This window comes from Macrobrachium rosenbergii, chromosome 37 (genome assembly GCF_040412425.1).
Source record: "Macrobrachium rosenbergii isolate ZJJX-2024 chromosome 37, ASM4041242v1, whole genome shotgun sequence".
Classification (NCBI taxonomy): domain Eukaryota; kingdom Metazoa; phylum Arthropoda; class Malacostraca; order Decapoda; family Palaemonidae; genus Macrobrachium; species Macrobrachium rosenbergii.
The window spans coordinates 29,692,842-29,709,579 of NC_089777.1; the positions used below are offsets into that span (position 1 = coordinate 29,692,842).

The following is a 16,738-nucleotide window of genomic DNA, read 5'->3' on the forward strand; positions in this document are numbered from 1 at the left end:
GAACAGACGAACGGAAATTATCGAGACCTCGTATTTTGCCCCTGTCAGTGATCCGAGTTGATAGCTTGTTGCCATGATGATATGTTAAATCAGAGTCGATGTATTCCCTAACTTCTGTCCTGAGAAAGGTGCGTAATGGATTCAACCCCCAAGTTTCATCAAATTCTGCTCTACCGCTCCGAATGTATCTTATCAATTAACGGACGCGCGTTCATGCGCGTATCCACAGTTGAAATTTCCTGTAATAGCCAACCTTTTTCCATTGCATTCGCTCTTATACTTTTCTTTTCTCTCTTCTCTTTATACATTATTATTTTCATCTCTCTCTCTCTCTCTCTCTCTCTCTCTCTCTCTCTCTCTCTCTCTCTCTCTCTCTCTCTCTCTCTCTCTCTCAGCCGGATTTTGATAAATTGGGGTAAGACTGTCTACCGGCCATTGATGTTTGTGGAGCATTATAAACGGGAGTTTTTATTGACATTTCTTACTTATTTATTTATCTATTTATGTGTATGAGTAGTGTCGTTACTCAGGCTATGACTGTTTTTGCTACGAGCTAAATGGCAACATAATTCAAGTCATGGGGATATATTCCACAGGTTGAGATGAGAATCACTTATCAAAGGTTTTAGCTTTCCGATTTCCAGCAAGTCACTTGGGATAAGGGTGCCAGTCCATATACCCTTTCTCCCAGTTGTCACCCAGCACAGTCGACTAACTGCCAGGTAACATTTCACTGTATCCATCCAGTTAGCTTTCATTATTCGGAAAGAGCTTTCATGGACGTGACCTGATATTGAGAGATGGTTGCTTAACCTGTAAGGACGTTTTGTTATTGTTACGCCAGTTGATAACACAGATCAGTATTAACTAAGGGAGTGCGACATAGGTTCTCTCTCTCTCTCTCTCTCTCTCTCTCTCTCTCTCTCTCTCTCTCTCTCTCTCTGCTTGTAATTCAGAAAGAAACCGTTGTCCGGTTGAAAAAGCTTTCGTTTTTAGTATCATTTGTCTCGGCGCGTGATGGTAGATATTGTAATCCTTGTTCAAATGAAGTAACTATAAAATTTCAGATTATGTTTAGGGACAACTAAAATACATAACATAGAATAATTATATATACATGCTTTTTGTTTATGTCAGGTATTATGTACGTTTGCTCGTTTAGGCTATCCATGGATCACTCGAGAAAAATGTCATCGTATCCCCTTGGGGTAATATGAACTTGTACTTGCATGCGTGAACATTCCATTGGCGTTCCGTACATAAGAAAAACTTCTTTAGATCGCTTAGTCACGACACCACTAGGACAATCGGCAAACGATAAAAACCTTACGAAGTACCGCTGGTCCTTTTTGTACAAAGTGTGCTGGCAAGGTAACAGCCACGGCCTTGGGAGGAGGTCATTGGGGAAACTCGCGCGGTCAAGAAACTTTTGGAATGAAGAATGTCTCGACTCCGACATAAAGAGAATTGTTTTGTTGCTTTGAACGGCAAGTGCAGAATTCTGTTCTTTATTTCTTTCACATTTCGTTAGTCCCATAGGGGTGTTAGTGCCGTCAGTGCACCTCACGCGCGGTGCACTGTAGGCATTACTTAAGGTTCTTTGCAGCGTCCCTTCGGCCCCTAGCTGCAACCCCTTTCATTCTTTTTACTGGACCTCCTTTCATATTCTTTTTCCATCTTACTTTCCACCCTCTCCTAACAATTGTTTTATGGTGTAACTGCAAGGTTTTCCTCTTGTTACGCCTTTCAAACCTCCTTTACTCTCAATTTTCCTTTCAGCGCTGAATGACCTCAGAGGTTCCAGCGCTTGGCCATCAACCTAAATTGTATAAACCATCATCATTATTGCATTTTGCTGGGATTTACACGCAAGTGATAAATACTGATAGGAGAATTTATACATTTATTTTATAAATTTTTTCTTATTTGTGTAGAGTCAAATTGGTTGCAGAAACATGGAGATCCTACTATATCTAAAATTATGTGGATGAAACACGGACTCTTTAATGGAAGTATGGCTTTTGAAGGGGTGACAAGGGGTTATAACTTGATGTTCTGAAAAAAAAAAAATGCCTTTGGATTCATTTTTTCAGTTGGTAGACATATTCTGAAACCCCCAACGGACGTGAAAGTTTTTGAACATAAAAGATTTCAGAGTTAGGTTCCTTTAGAGGTAGCTTGGTTATATGGCTACTCAATGTCTGACTCATTCATTTTACAATAAATCATGCATCCGTTTGAAATAATCCTAGTCAGTAGTGGTTGTACAGTAGCATGCCCCCATAGAAAACACGCCCTAAAGCTGTTAAGCAGTCCTTCATATTTTTCCACTGAATTTTGCCATCATACGTTGGAAAGCTGTCAGAACTATCGACCTTTCATAGAAGCGGGAAAAGATGTAGAGGTGAAGAATACGTAGATGATTAATACATGATAGAAATGTATTGCACTTATATGTTACAGAACCGTTTTAGTGACATTTCAGATAAATATTGGAAGATAATTGATTCATGTCGCAAATAGGTATTTATTTGGCTCTAGAATAAAAATCCTCATGCAAGTCTAGTCGTTTATATCAATCCCAGGCAATCTCATCTTTTTTCATTAGCACTGAATTTCGTTCAGTGATAAGTTTCGCGGTATTTACAGATGCTGTTTTGAATTGATCTTTCAATACCGCTTCGTGCCGTTGACTGACAGTTCCTTCCAATAAAGTGAGCTCAGGCCCTCTCCACTCGCAAACCATCGGGTGACACCCATTTTCATATTGAGATTTGTGTGTGTGTGGAGTCTTGACCAGTCCATCGATGCCAGAACGTTCTAGAAGCACTTGAGTTTGACAGGAGTCGATAAGCTTAACAATAAAACCATTTAAACTGTTGAGCAATACTTCGATTCTGATTTGCCGATTTGTTACTCTGTTAATACCGCATTTTTTGCAGTGTTTTGTAGGCATCTTCTTTCCTTGCAGTGATTGTCGCATGATGTCGAGGTGGCCAAGGCTGAGTACAGTTGATTATAATTTAATGTTGTGCCTTTGAATATTTTTTTTCATTTGCGCGATAAAGGTATTGCGAAGATGCAACATAATCAAAAAAATTACTCGGTCTGCTGTAGTTAAAAGAAAAACTAATATAGTTTTGCGAAATGTATTTCGGTGATGAAAGAAATGGTACTTTGTATAAATAGACAAAGATTTACAGGTTTTTGCGTTGCTAATCTTACTTTGTAAAGGCAGTTTTCACGTCTCTTGTATCTGCTTGCAACACAACTTGCCATGAAATGTTAATTTTTGTAAGGTTTCCTCTTCCTTCCAGACTTCCTTCCTGTTTCATATGCTTTGTAAACTTTCTCATGTGTACTGGGACAGGGAGTTTGTGCGTGTGTGGAAGAATGTAAATAAGATTGTTCGACCAATATAGAGATACGAGGTGCGTCAAAATACTTTATTCCGCAAAAAATGGTTGTTAGAACGTTTATGTCTTAAATTTATAGCTAATTGTTCATTTTAAGGAAATGTAAGACCATTCACATTGTTATAAAAAAATTATACTTAGCGACTCGTGATATTTAATTTGAAAGTAGTATATCTACTTTACAATGGGCAGTATTGCAGTGCAATATCTCTGGTGAATTATTGGAGGATATAGTCATTATGACCCTTCTATAAATAATACTCAAGTGTTTGTAAAGGGACACGAGTGTAATGTAGAGGGAAAATGGAGTTGAGCAGAAAATAATATTGAATGATTGTGACTTCATTGATCCCGAGAATAAGTTTAGCCGGCTTAAGATCTAATCCAGGATGTGAGACTTATTCGAAAATACTGCTGTATTACATTATTAAACTGTTATCCGTTCAATATACAAAGCTTTTATACAAAGCTTTCAGTAAAAATATTCCATATTAAATGCATAACAAAGTAGTACCTCGCAATCATTTTGGGCTGCATATATTGGATTGTACTCGCAGCATATTATAGTGTTAACCGATAAGGTAGTCAAAACTCTCTCTCTCTCTCTCTCTCTCTCTCTCTCTCTCTCTCTCTCTCTCTCTCTCTCTCTCTCCGTGGCAAGCGCCCGCAGGTCGTGCACTCGAGAACATTCTACCATGACTCACACCCAGTAAAATTATCTCTCGAGTTTCTGTCTAAATGTAAAAAAAAAAAAGTTTAGTGCTTTGCATAATAACCAAGGCCACTTCCGTACCTGTGATACATTTGACCACAAAGGAATAAAATTGTGTGACTTCAGGTCTTCATCCTTAAGAGATGTGACTCTGTTGAATCAGATAAAAACAAAGTCAGCTGCCGCTTAAAAAGTTTTTCGTGAGATATCGGATAAGTGTTTTTTGATGTACGATAAGTGCCGCAGGTGCTTACGCATGGGAGATTCTCTGATACCCCCTTGAGATAAAATGAGGTAAACAGCACACGTGGAGTTTGAACAGTTAGACAATTTCTACGTAAACAAATAATCCATTGCATAATCAGCTTGTAACTGGCATTATATCTCCTGACAAGTGTATCAATGCTTGCAAGAAGTGTTGAGTTGCACGTGGATACACTAAGTGCCTTGTTTCGATTAAAGATGACCAATGTCTCGCGCCAAATGACCCATGTATTTGAGAAACCGTAACTCACGTTATGGCCTCGTGATGATGGTACGCTTATGAAACGTAACCGAAACTCAGTATTTGAAGAACACACACATTCTCACTAATACATCAAACAGCGAGTTTTCAGGTCAGATTAGGAATGAATGCTTGGAAGGTGTGAGTAGGAGTATATAGTTCTTGAATAGAAGGTTTTCTTCCAAATTAAGAACAAACTCTCTTTCTGTGCTGGAATTTTGAACAGTTTCAAGTTGCGTTGCAGAGTGCAACGCCTTTCCAAGGTGATGACAGCATTTATCAAAGTCTAGTTTTCATGACTGGATTTTGGCAGTTTGAAAAACCACGTTGATACCAAGATTCGTGCTCTGAATAAAAATGCGCAGAAAGAAAAAAAAAATAGTATAAACGGGGAAAGACATAGACTAGCCTTGATGATTAAACGTGGGAAAGATAAACAGTATGTTTTATCAAAACTAACATAATATTATAAATCCATGCCATGAAAAAGGCGATGCTATCTTAGAAGTCAGTGAGCTAATACTAACCTAAGCCCACAAATCGACGTGACCTCGAATTCCACCTACTAAGTGCACCTCGTGCGGTGCACTGTAGGCATGACTCAAGGTTCTTTGCAGTGTCCCTTCGGCCCTCAGCTGCAACCCCTTACATTTCTTGTGCTCTACCTCCGTTCGTATTGTCCTTCTTCCATCTTTCTTTCCTCCTCTCCTAATAGTTGATTCATAGTATCAAAGCCGAGAAAAAAAAGTAAAAAATGCGCTGAAATTTCTTCGGCGCTATCGAGTTTTCTTTACAGCGTATAATCAAAGCCACAGAAAATGATAGTGCAACTGCGAGGTTTTCCTCCTGTTACACCTTTCAAACCTTTGTACGGCCAATTTCCGTTTCAGCGCTAAATGACCTCATAGGTCCGAACGCTTTACCTTTGGCCTAAATTCTATATTCAATTCTGTTCTTATTTAGGTAATTTCCTTTTTGACCTTGAGGCTTTGAATGGAAGAGGGATCCAAGATTATTAAAAACAGAGAAGATAAGAGGCCATTATACCCATCGCTGTACTTAAAAAGTTCAAACAAAGATGCAATGCATTACTACCCTAATGCCACTCTCCTTGCATTTTAATACATTTTTATATATTTATCAATTTACTAATTTATTTTTTCTTTTTAATAAGAGATCTCTTCTTTCTGTATTAGAGGAATTTATTTCTGGTGATAGAAATTCATTTCTCGTCATAATGTGGTTCGGATTCCACAATAAGCTGTAGGTCCCGTTGCTAGGTAACCAATAGGTTCTTAGCCACGTAAAAATAAGTCTAATCCTTCGGGCCAGCCCTAGGAGAGCTGTTAACCAGCTCAGTGGTCTGGTTAAACTAAGATATACTTACTTTCTGTATTTCCCTGTACCTTCTCTTGCCTCCAAATGAGCACCGCATTCTTTGGAAGCTTGAATCTCAAGTCAGTGGCCCCTTTGGTGGGCTTGCTCCATATGAATAGGGCTCATCTTATAATAATTAAGAAAGCGGAATATGCACTCAAGAAAGGTGAAAGTGATCAGTGGCCTTGATTGACATATAACAGCGATATCCTCGCCTTCTAGTGGGGTAGGTTTATTTAGACATAGTCATGACCTTGGTAGGCCTTGTGAAACTGGAACTTGATGGCGGTCCTTTTTGTATTTTCTGCCATCTCCACCATATAAGATCTGCTTAAGGACTTGATGCAAACGTTAAGAGAACCTCTGTCAGTGATAGTTCAGTGCCGCTGTCGACCTACTAATGAGACATACATATGAAAAGATATTATTTCCGAGGTAGAGCGAATTGGATATTTAAGGACGTTTGTAGCTTAATGCTTGTATATGAATCACGGTGATGTTATAAAAGTATATATATATATATATATATATATATATATATATATATATATATATATATATTTTTTCTTTTTTTCTACTTCGAAAATGTGTTGAAATCACACGAAAGCGCTTGGTACTCCTTTTATTTTTCCTTTGGCCTGGGCTAAATATATAATTTATATATATAAATAAATATATATATATATATATATATATATATATATATATATATATATATATATATATATATATATATATATATATATATATATATATATATATATATATATATATATATATATATACATACATACATACACACACACACACACACACACACACACACACACACACACACACACACACACATATATATATATATATATATATATATATATATATATATATATATATATATATATATATTTATATATATTGAGTGAAGTACTCATGAGTCAGGAGTAAGCAAAAGACTTCTGAAAGCTTTTTATTATGATCAGGGATAAGATAGATAAGATAGTGTCTTCATTTGATTAAGAAAGGAAATTCTATTCATTTTGAATAAAGAAAATGTTCGGCTTAAGAAAAGAAATTGTTTGTTTTGAATAAAGATAAAGCGAACTTGCTGGGTTTTTTTTTTTTCAGAAGGGGAAAAATGAGAATTGAGTGACACTGATGGATGAGCAGGTGGTTTCTCATCCATCATTCCTGTTTTTTTTTTTCCTCCAGTTTTGCTTGGGTTTTTAACGTCATTACTTTGTTACCTGGGTCTTGTTTTGAAAGCATTAACGGCTTTTTCAATGATTTTTCTGGAGGGAGAGGTCGGTGAAAATATTTGGAGTTTGATGCTGCAGTATTTCAAGACATAGCTAGATTTAAGTTATTTGAAAAATGTTTTTAGTGATTGTCAGGTCTGAATAGTGTTAAATGTGCCGGGAAGTCTCTAGTCTCTCTCTCTCTCTCTCTCTCTCTCTCTCTCTCTCTCTCTCTCTCTCTCTCTCTCTCTCTCTCTCTCTCTCAGGATTTCAAGACATAGCTAGATTTAAGTTATTTAAAAAAATGTTTTTAGTGATTGTCACATCTGAATAGTGTTAAGCTTGTTGGGAAGTCTGTCTGTCTGTCTCTCTCTCTCTCTCTCTCTCTCTCTCTCTCTCTCTCTCTCTCTCTCACACACACACACACACACACACACACACACACACACACACACACACACACACACACAAAATTATTTCGTACGTTGCAAAGGAGTGACGTATAATGCGTATTGTGTTTTAGGCATTAAGTGGCTCTGAAAACTCCGAAGAACCAAATGAAAGCTGCTGGGATTCGCGAAAATGACATTTCAATATTGTGTATGGGCGTCTTCAAGAAGATACCCTGCTAGTTCAGAAGCCAGTAGCTTTAGGATAGTAAGAGCCAAAATAGTATATGAAGAAACCCAGTACCTAAGTGTAGGGTACATGGAATTTTTATTTGGAAACGAGAGAGAGAGAGAGAGAGAGAGAGAGAGAGAGAGAGAGAGAGAGAGAGACGGGGGAGGGTACTGTGAGGTGGCTTAAGAGTCTGAAACTGATCATGTAAAATTCAAGTGCTCTCAAGAGTCCTCGGAGATAAGGTCAAGAGAAAAGTAAATGGAGGAGGTCAAAAGTAAGAGCCTTAAGGACGCCAGAGATTAAGGTCCTCTGTTTATTGTAAGAATTAGGGTATCGACCGCCATTTATCCTGCGTTGTCTGGTGTGGGTCGAAAATGTGTATTTTTATTTATTTATTTTTTTTTGTAGACAGGTGTCATGTATGTTCTCAGATACACACTTATGATACACGTGTGTATATATACATGTATATATATATATATATATATATATATATATATATATATATATATATATATATATATATATATATATATATATATATATAAATTAATGTACTAATGCTCAATATTCAGGGGAGAGCAAATAATAAAAAAAGCATCAGAGATGTACTAGGAAGTTTTAAAAAAGGCAACAGCTGAACAAATATATTTGAATGGATGGGGCCTGTCAAGTGAATTGTGATTAAGTAGTGGGGTGCTGCAAGGTAATTTTGTTTCACCTTTGCTCCTTTTCCTTTGCAGTTTATAAGAGAAAAAGTGGCCTGGGGTGGGAGGGAGTTTATTTCAGAGTAACGGTAGAAACTTAACAAACAAAGGACACTGAAACGAATGGTTTTTAACCAACTGAACCCCATCAGATTTACAAAACCTGCTCGATAGAATGCATCGTATATTTAGAGATTGGGTGAAATTAGAGGTCCAAATTACATTAGAAGGAGAAAGGATTAATTTTGCTCATTTTCCAGTACCTAGGGACAGTGATATCTGCAAGCTTTTGTCGATTTGAGAATAAAGCTGTAAGAAAAATATTAGGAGTCAATTGGTAAGATTGTATTAGAAAGTATTTCTTAAAAGAAATAACGGAAGTTCCACCTGTAGATGAGATAATGGAGATGGGAAATGGGTTGGACATGTCCTTTGCACAACCGCTGGAGGGAGAATAGCAGGTGATAGTGTTAGCTCGGTTTCTGTGGGCACTGGAAGAGAAGAACTAGACTTAACTGGATAAGAACCATTAGAAAGGTGCTGGGCTGAACGACTTGAAATAAAACACAGAATGAGACATGACAGAATTTTATAGAGGTTCTTCAAATCACGTGAAGTTGGAGACAGTCATTGTGTGTATATATTATATATATATATATATATATATATATATATATATATATATATATATATATATATATATATATATATATATATATATATATATATATATATATAATTTATATATATATATATATACACACGCATACATATACATATACACAGTATGCCTTTTACCAACGACAGCTGTAAAGTGCACGGCATACTTACCTTACCTGTAGTCGCGGATAAATCCAATGTTCAAAATACTTCCAGAATTTTAGGCACTTTGTAATCCTATGCAGGCTTGCATGCACTCCCAATTCCTGCATATTTACGCCCTTTCTTTCCAGTACCTTTTCCTACTGCGTCAAAGTGTTGGATGGATAAAATGAAAAATGTATTGAAATGGAATGCTGTTAGTATGCAGGAACGTCGTATTGTATTTTTTTTTTTTTTTTTTTTTTTTTTTGCCTTGCCCACTCACTGTTACGGATATAGCTTATGCATATAAAATGCCTCTGTTCACCGATACGTGAATATCGTATTCTGGGTCTAAATTGATAGGGGCTTGGTTCCCAGACGGCTTTCAGTCTCAGATTAACCAAAGTTTTTATGGTAAACTTTCTGAAGCTTTTATGGACATTATTCAACACACACACACACACACACAGAAGCAAGCAGAGAGATAAAGAAAGTTATACACAAAATACAAAGCATAAGCATGCATACACTTGCGCAGGCAGAGAGAAAGTTGGACTAGTTTTTTTTTTTTTCGTATGGAAAACTGGATATCCTTGTAACTTTCAAGGGAACGGTTGAACCTGAAAGAGTTTCCAATGGATCAGAAGAATAAACGTTTGTATTAGTTTTTGCAACTCGAAAGAGAGGTAACAAAATATAGTGTATATATATATTGTATATATATAATAAATGTAAATATATAATATATAAATGTATACATATGTATATATATATATATATATATATATATTAGATGAAAGAGATATTATTTAAATTTCAGTGTTTAAATTTCAGTGTATTTTTTATCTTTCACTGGTTCATAAAAGCGACTGGTGTCAAGTATGCCGTCTGTAATATTAAATTTTCATCTCGAAAGTCTTTGTATTTTCCTGTTGTCGAAATTACGTAACAAACCTTTCCTTTCTTTTTCTTTGCAGTCCATGTGCCGGCCCAACCGGGGTACCGTAACTGGCTACTTCCTGGCTGGAAGGTTCATGTGGTGGCTACCGGTAAGTATTCGACAGTTTTTATTTAGTTTCCCATATGTTGGCGACTTATCACAATCATATCTTAACTGTTAAGTACAGGTTTAACTGCTTGTCTCTCCTAGAGACGGGCGATTTTTAGTGATTAAAGAACATGGGCCTCACTTTAAATGGCGAACGGTGTCTCGAATAAAAGTGAGTTTCTCTCGAGATGTCCCAAGCCGGTTAGGCGCTCCAAATTTGCTGCCCGAACAGGCAGACGTTTGACCTTGAAGCTTCGCAGCACCCATGCTGGTTCTGGGGGATCGACGGAATTTGGCACGCGCTTCCATAGAAGCCGTTTCCACTGAGGTCCGTAGTTCGTTAGTCCCTTCTTCTTCTTCTTCTTCTTCTTCTTCTTTCTTCTTTCCACATAGACTATGTTGTTGAGCAGTTACACAAAGGTGAACAACCTTCATTTCTCTCCAAATGTGGAGCTGTCGAAGAAGTAATTGTAATTCCATTTTCTTTTCACTGAAGAAATTCTTCCATGCCATGGTATGTGCATCTCTCTCTCTCTCTCTCTCTCTCTCTCTCTCTCTCTCTCTCTCTCTCTCTCTCTCTCTCTCTCAACATTTCCTATGGCCTCAGCTGATGATTAATTTACATGAACACTTGTGATTTTTAAGCATGCATATATATATATGTTGTTTGTTTGTTCATGAATATTTCGTGCGCATTGGAGTTGTTTAGCTACCATCAGAGTTATTTAAAAGTCTGCTTAACTGAAACGCTGAGTAGAGAAAGTCGAAATTTACCTGGCAGTTCAGTAAATGTCACCGTATCCAAGAGAATAAGGGAGAGACAAATTACTTTACAGCGTATATTATTATTATTATTATTATTATTATTATTATTATTATTATTTAGAAGATAAACCCTATTCAGTAGTAATTGAAATTCAAGTTTCAAAGTAGTAGTTAGTAGTAGTAGCTGATTAACAGTAGTAGTAGTGGTATTATTATTATTTGGTTATTATTACAGCTTATTGTGAAGATAAACCCTATTCATATGGAACAAGAAATAAATTCCTCTAACTCTTCATCAGGGGGCCACTCCGATCGAAAGTCCGCAGCTCTACCAAAAAGAATATGGTTTCCGTGAGGAAGAAGTAAGAGGAGGTACAGGCAAACACAGAAAGAAGAGGTTTTGCTTGATAAAAACGAAAAATAAATTAATAAAAAGATAAAAATGCATTAAAATGCGAGGAGAACAGTATTAGGGTAGTAATGCATTGCATCTTCGCTTGCAATTACACGACATCCTCAGGGAGACTGTTCCATAGTCCAACGGTGTGGGGAATAAAGGACCTCTGGAACTGAGAAGTTCTACAGTACTTCCTCTATGAAATTCCAAAAAGGGTCATACTGTCTGGAGTTTTTTTTATGGTTTCAGGAGGTCTTTTCGTTTTTATTTCGTTTTGTATTCATTTTATATGTACCAGGCCCTAAAACCTGTGCTGCGTTTTGTAATAATTAAAAAATAAATCCACAATACCTTTCAAAGGAAGCTGTTGAAATGTAACAATGGTATGACTTTGAAAACGTTGTTTTCAGTACCTCGAAGCCCTGAATGACCTAGATTTCATCTTTATGTGAAATACAAAAACAGTGAAATCTGAAAATTTATCGAGATTCGTGATATAACAGTGAATTATACAGGGCAAAATATGCGTAAATTCCAGATTTTTTTTCCCATTGTTTCAGAAGGTGTAGAACATTCAAAATTGTTATGATGATGATGATTTGGATAAGCGGTATGTCGGATCTAGCATAAAAAAATGTTCATCCCTAGGTTTCATTGCACCTGGAGTCTTCGGCACCAGCGGATCCAGAAAAATTTCATGGGGGGGGGGGCCAATTTTCATAATATACACACACACACACATATATATATATATATATATATATTATTTCTATAATAGATTTATTATTTTCCTCATTTTTATATTTCATTTATGTTATTATTATCTAAATCTTCAATATTATTATTTTGTCATTATTTTTTCATGGGGGGAGCACGTGGTCTCCAGTTATCCGAAGGTGCGCATGCGTTTGGTGGAACTATCCCAAGCTTGGTCCTGCTAAATCACCACTTGGGACTTTTTGACAGTATATAGTGGCCAGGTGTTTGATTTTGGTTTTTGTTACTGCTTGACAGTGGGTATACGAGGGATAAACACTCATCTAAATACATGTCAGTAAGATCCAGTATGAAATGGCGGGAGCATTCGTGGGGGAAATACGTTGGATTGTTTCATTTAGACGAGCTCTGATACCATGAAAATGAGAGACCACAGTAAATTAGTTTACTTCAGAAAGCCGTTGTTGTCTAAAGCAATGATACTGGTTTGGAAAAACCGTGATGTTATATGGAATTAACAGGTCTATTTTAATGATAAAGTAACGAGAGACAAATTATAGACGATTTTCAGGAATATAAATCTTGTGAATACCGAGTGAGGTGTCTTCATGTCTAAAGTTTTGCGTGTAGATAACGGGGGAATATACTTAAAGATTTATTTACATTTTCTTAAGAAACTGCAGGTGCTACGTTTTTTGCATTTTTGTTAGAGTTGATTCTACTCGGCAGATAATTTTTCTGCCATTGAAGATTTTTGGAATTGTGTTGATTTCCGACGTTTGCTTACAGAGGCAAAAATTCATGTCGGATGTTTCCTTTAAAACCATGTCACCTTTAGATATTCACGAGAACAAAATAAGAAAACTATAATCAGAAACTCACCGAGGAAATGTTCAAGAGAAATGTTCTAGCGTTTTCTACCGGAGCTTCATGCATGAAAGCGGAGCTTTTCATGATCATGCAAGGTAACTAAGGTTATTTCCCCCCCTGCAAAATGTAGTCCCCGTTTCGAATTTCTTGCTTCGGACCTTGAACAAACTGTGCTCACGTAACTTTTATGGATTTACGTTAAAACCGGTTTTAGTGTTTACACTCGGTGTCATACAAATGGCGCGGAAGCTGCTTTTTATTCTGAACTAACTGACCAACCCGGCGCTGCGAGGGAAAAATGAATGACAACTGATAAACTCTCTTCATCTTAGCGACCTCAAAAACTATGGATTAGACACTAATATTTGTCGTTTTCGGTTATTTTTACATGTCACCCTCCTTCCCACCCCCACCCCCTTAGTTGGCAGTCATATCTTACTCCCACAGTATTCTTTTCTAGATAGTAAGTCATATGTATACCAAGTTTAGTTGAAATTGCTCAATGCGTTTCAGAGTTATGCTGGAACACACACACACACACACACACACACACACAAATACACAACATCCATTTTTATATATATAGATTATGGCGATGTTTTAACGTCTTGTCGTTAACACTGTTTTAATATGATTTTCATGGAGTAAAATGCCTGGTGTGATAGAATGGAGGAGAGCCTTTTTGTTCGCATTCTTAATGGTGATTAGTCTATAATGCCAGTGATCACTGTAAGTGAATTAGATGCATATTTCTCTCTCTAGAAGTACTTCACCCTCAGTGACTCTAGATCATAATCGTAATTCCCAGAATTTCTGTTCTTTCTTCATCATGCCTATCATGAAAGATTTATTCACCATCCCTATCATGAAAGTTTATTTTTCTTTATCGGAGGATCTTACCAGAATCTTCCTTTGCCCGTTAAACCTCCAATAATAACATCTTTCAGCTGTTATTGATGTAGATTCTCAAATGACTTTAATCCGAATGTAAAGAAGACGTTGACCGTTGTAGAAAACGGAGGCCGATGGGAATGACCTTGACATTGACGATGAACGCGAACCTTGCCGTTAAAACTTGGCTGAAGAACCCGTGCGTTGAAAACGGGCCCTTGACCTTGAAGTGGAAAAAGCTGTAACGGTATCTCGGAACAGTGAAGTTCTAAATCAGATCAGGATTGAATTCGAGTGAGAGAATTACACATATGCACTGATATATATATATATTATATAATTTATATTTATACGTATATGAATATATAATTTATATGTATATATACATACATATGTATATATATAGTATATGGCCACGAGGAAAGTGAAAAAACGGAGCGCAAGATTTTTTCCCTTCTGCTCTAAGGCATTTTTAAGTAAGCTACACACAGTGGAACAAAAGTTCATAAGGCAGACGCGGTTTTAAAAACAGCAACGAAGATTACAAGTCTGTATAATATATATATATATACTCGTCAGGGAATCTGTTAAATAGTGAATAAAATTACTCTAAAAATTGCTCTAAAAATCAATAAAATTCATAAAATACAGCACAGTTAGAATACCAGATAAAAAAACAAAAACGACGTAAAAGGGAGACCAAAGACCTTTTATTTCAACGTTTCAACCTTATACCAAGAAGGCAGAAATAAAATTACAGAAAATGCATAAATAAAAAGTCAACTCAGGTAGAACTGTGTGGAGGAGGTCTGGGTATTTAACTGGAGAACCAGTTGTTTAATAAATAATGATTCCAGGATGGGCAGTTCGCATGCATTGGTTGTGTGATCTTTGATACAGAAATCATTTCTATCAATATACGTTTTACACTTTTTGAGTGATTTCTTATGCTTGAATGTTCGGGATTGGAGAGCCTACAGCCAGTGCGAAAACCTAATCCCCGATGAGAGTCGATTCTGACCCTAAGTAATCTTGTGGGTCCAACATTTGTCCCAGAGTTACACTTAGGGCAACTATACTTATATAACACGTTAGAGGTCAAAAGCGGCTTTAATCAGTCTTCGTATCTGAAAAAGGAACCAATCGTTAGTGGATTTTTTGGAATTAATTTTAGATTAATGGCACCACAATGTTTATGAACAATTTGTGCGAACCTTTGTCGAAAAAATCACGTAAAAAGGGAAATTTTTACATAAAAAGCTAATTTGGTACTGTGCAAGGTTTGGCGATATTAATGAATTGTTTGTTAAGGAACAAACATACGGAACTTAAAAAAAAAAAAAAAAAAATTGGGTCTGTGGGTAAGCAGTTATTCATAAAATATTCAGAAAAGAAACTCTTGTCTTGATGGTTCATTTTTCAGATACAAAGATCGATTAAACCCGCTTTTGACCTTTAACGTGGTATATAGTATAAGAACAGTTGCCCTAAGTGTAACTCTGGGACATATGTCGGACTCACGAGGAGGTTACTGAGGGTCAGAATCGACTCTCATCTTGGATTAAGTTTTCACACTGGCGGTAGGCTCTCCAATCCCGAACATTCAAACATATGAAATCACTAAAAAAAATTGTAAAACATATATTGACAGAAATGATTTCTATATCATAGGCCAAACAACCAATGCATGCGAACTGCCCATCCTGGAATCATTATTTATTAAACAACTGGTTCCCCAGTTAAATACCCAGACCTCCTCCACTCAGCTCTGCCTGTGTCAACTCATTTATGCATTCTGTCTTCTGCCTTCTTTGTATAAGGTTGGTTGGCGGTCTTTGGTCTCCCTTTTATATCCTTTTTTTCTGTTTTATTTTTTCTTTTTTTATCTGGTATTCTAACCGTGCTGTATCTTATGAATTTTATTGATTTTTAGAACAATTTTTAGAGTAATTTTATTCATTATTTAAAAGATTCCCTGATGATGTGTTAAAGTTATTACGAAACGTTGGAAATAAAGAATTATGCTGAATTTAGTACGTTTCCATGGTCCACCTTCGCGCTGATGTGTCCTAATGGCCGTCGCCCACTTCTCTTTATGTATATGTATATATATATATATATATATATATATATATATATATATATATATATATATATATATATATTTAATTATTATAAAATATGTTATTCGTCATCAGTTTCCCACAACATATGTGCCCTCGTTTCTTGTCTTTCAAAGGCAGCCGTGAGCTGGCAAATATGATTGATAAGTTTGCTCCCTGACTCATGCTGATTATTAAAAGGAACGGATATATGGGGCATTGCTTTTCTGAAGATGACTGGGTACCGTAGAGGGGTAGTGCTGTCAGTGCACTCACGTGGTGCAAAGGGTCCGTGCAGCGTCCCTTCGGCCCCTAGCTGCAACCTCTCTTCATTCCTTTTACTGTGCCTCCGCTCATAATCTCGTTCTTCCATCTGATTTTGCACCTCTGTCAGTTGCTTCATAGTACAACTGCGAGGTTTTCCTCCTGTTACACCTGTCAGACCTTCTTACTGTCAATTTCCCTTTCAGCGCTGAATGACCTGATAGGTCCCAGCGCTTGGCCTTTGCCAAAATTCTGTATTCTTTTCTTTTCTATCCAAGATGACCGGTACCTCATTGGCCGGCTGAGA

The 16,738-nt window shown here is 36.7% G+C and overlaps 1 protein-coding gene across 3 annotated transcripts in view; it reads left to right on the forward strand.

The window, feature by feature from the left end:
- The window catches only part of LOC136825441 (sodium/mannose cotransporter SLC5A10-like), a 405,606-nt gene that overhangs the window by 282,506 nt on the left and 106,362 nt on the right, over positions 1-16,738 (forward strand). For all 3 annotated transcript variants that reach the window (XM_067081888.1, XM_067081886.1, XM_067081887.1), the window contains one exon: positions 10,355-10,426. In XM_067081888.1, the coding sequence (XP_066937989.1) occupies positions 10,355-10,426 (72 nt within the window). The remainder of the gene's footprint in view (positions 1-10,354; positions 10,427-16,738) is intronic.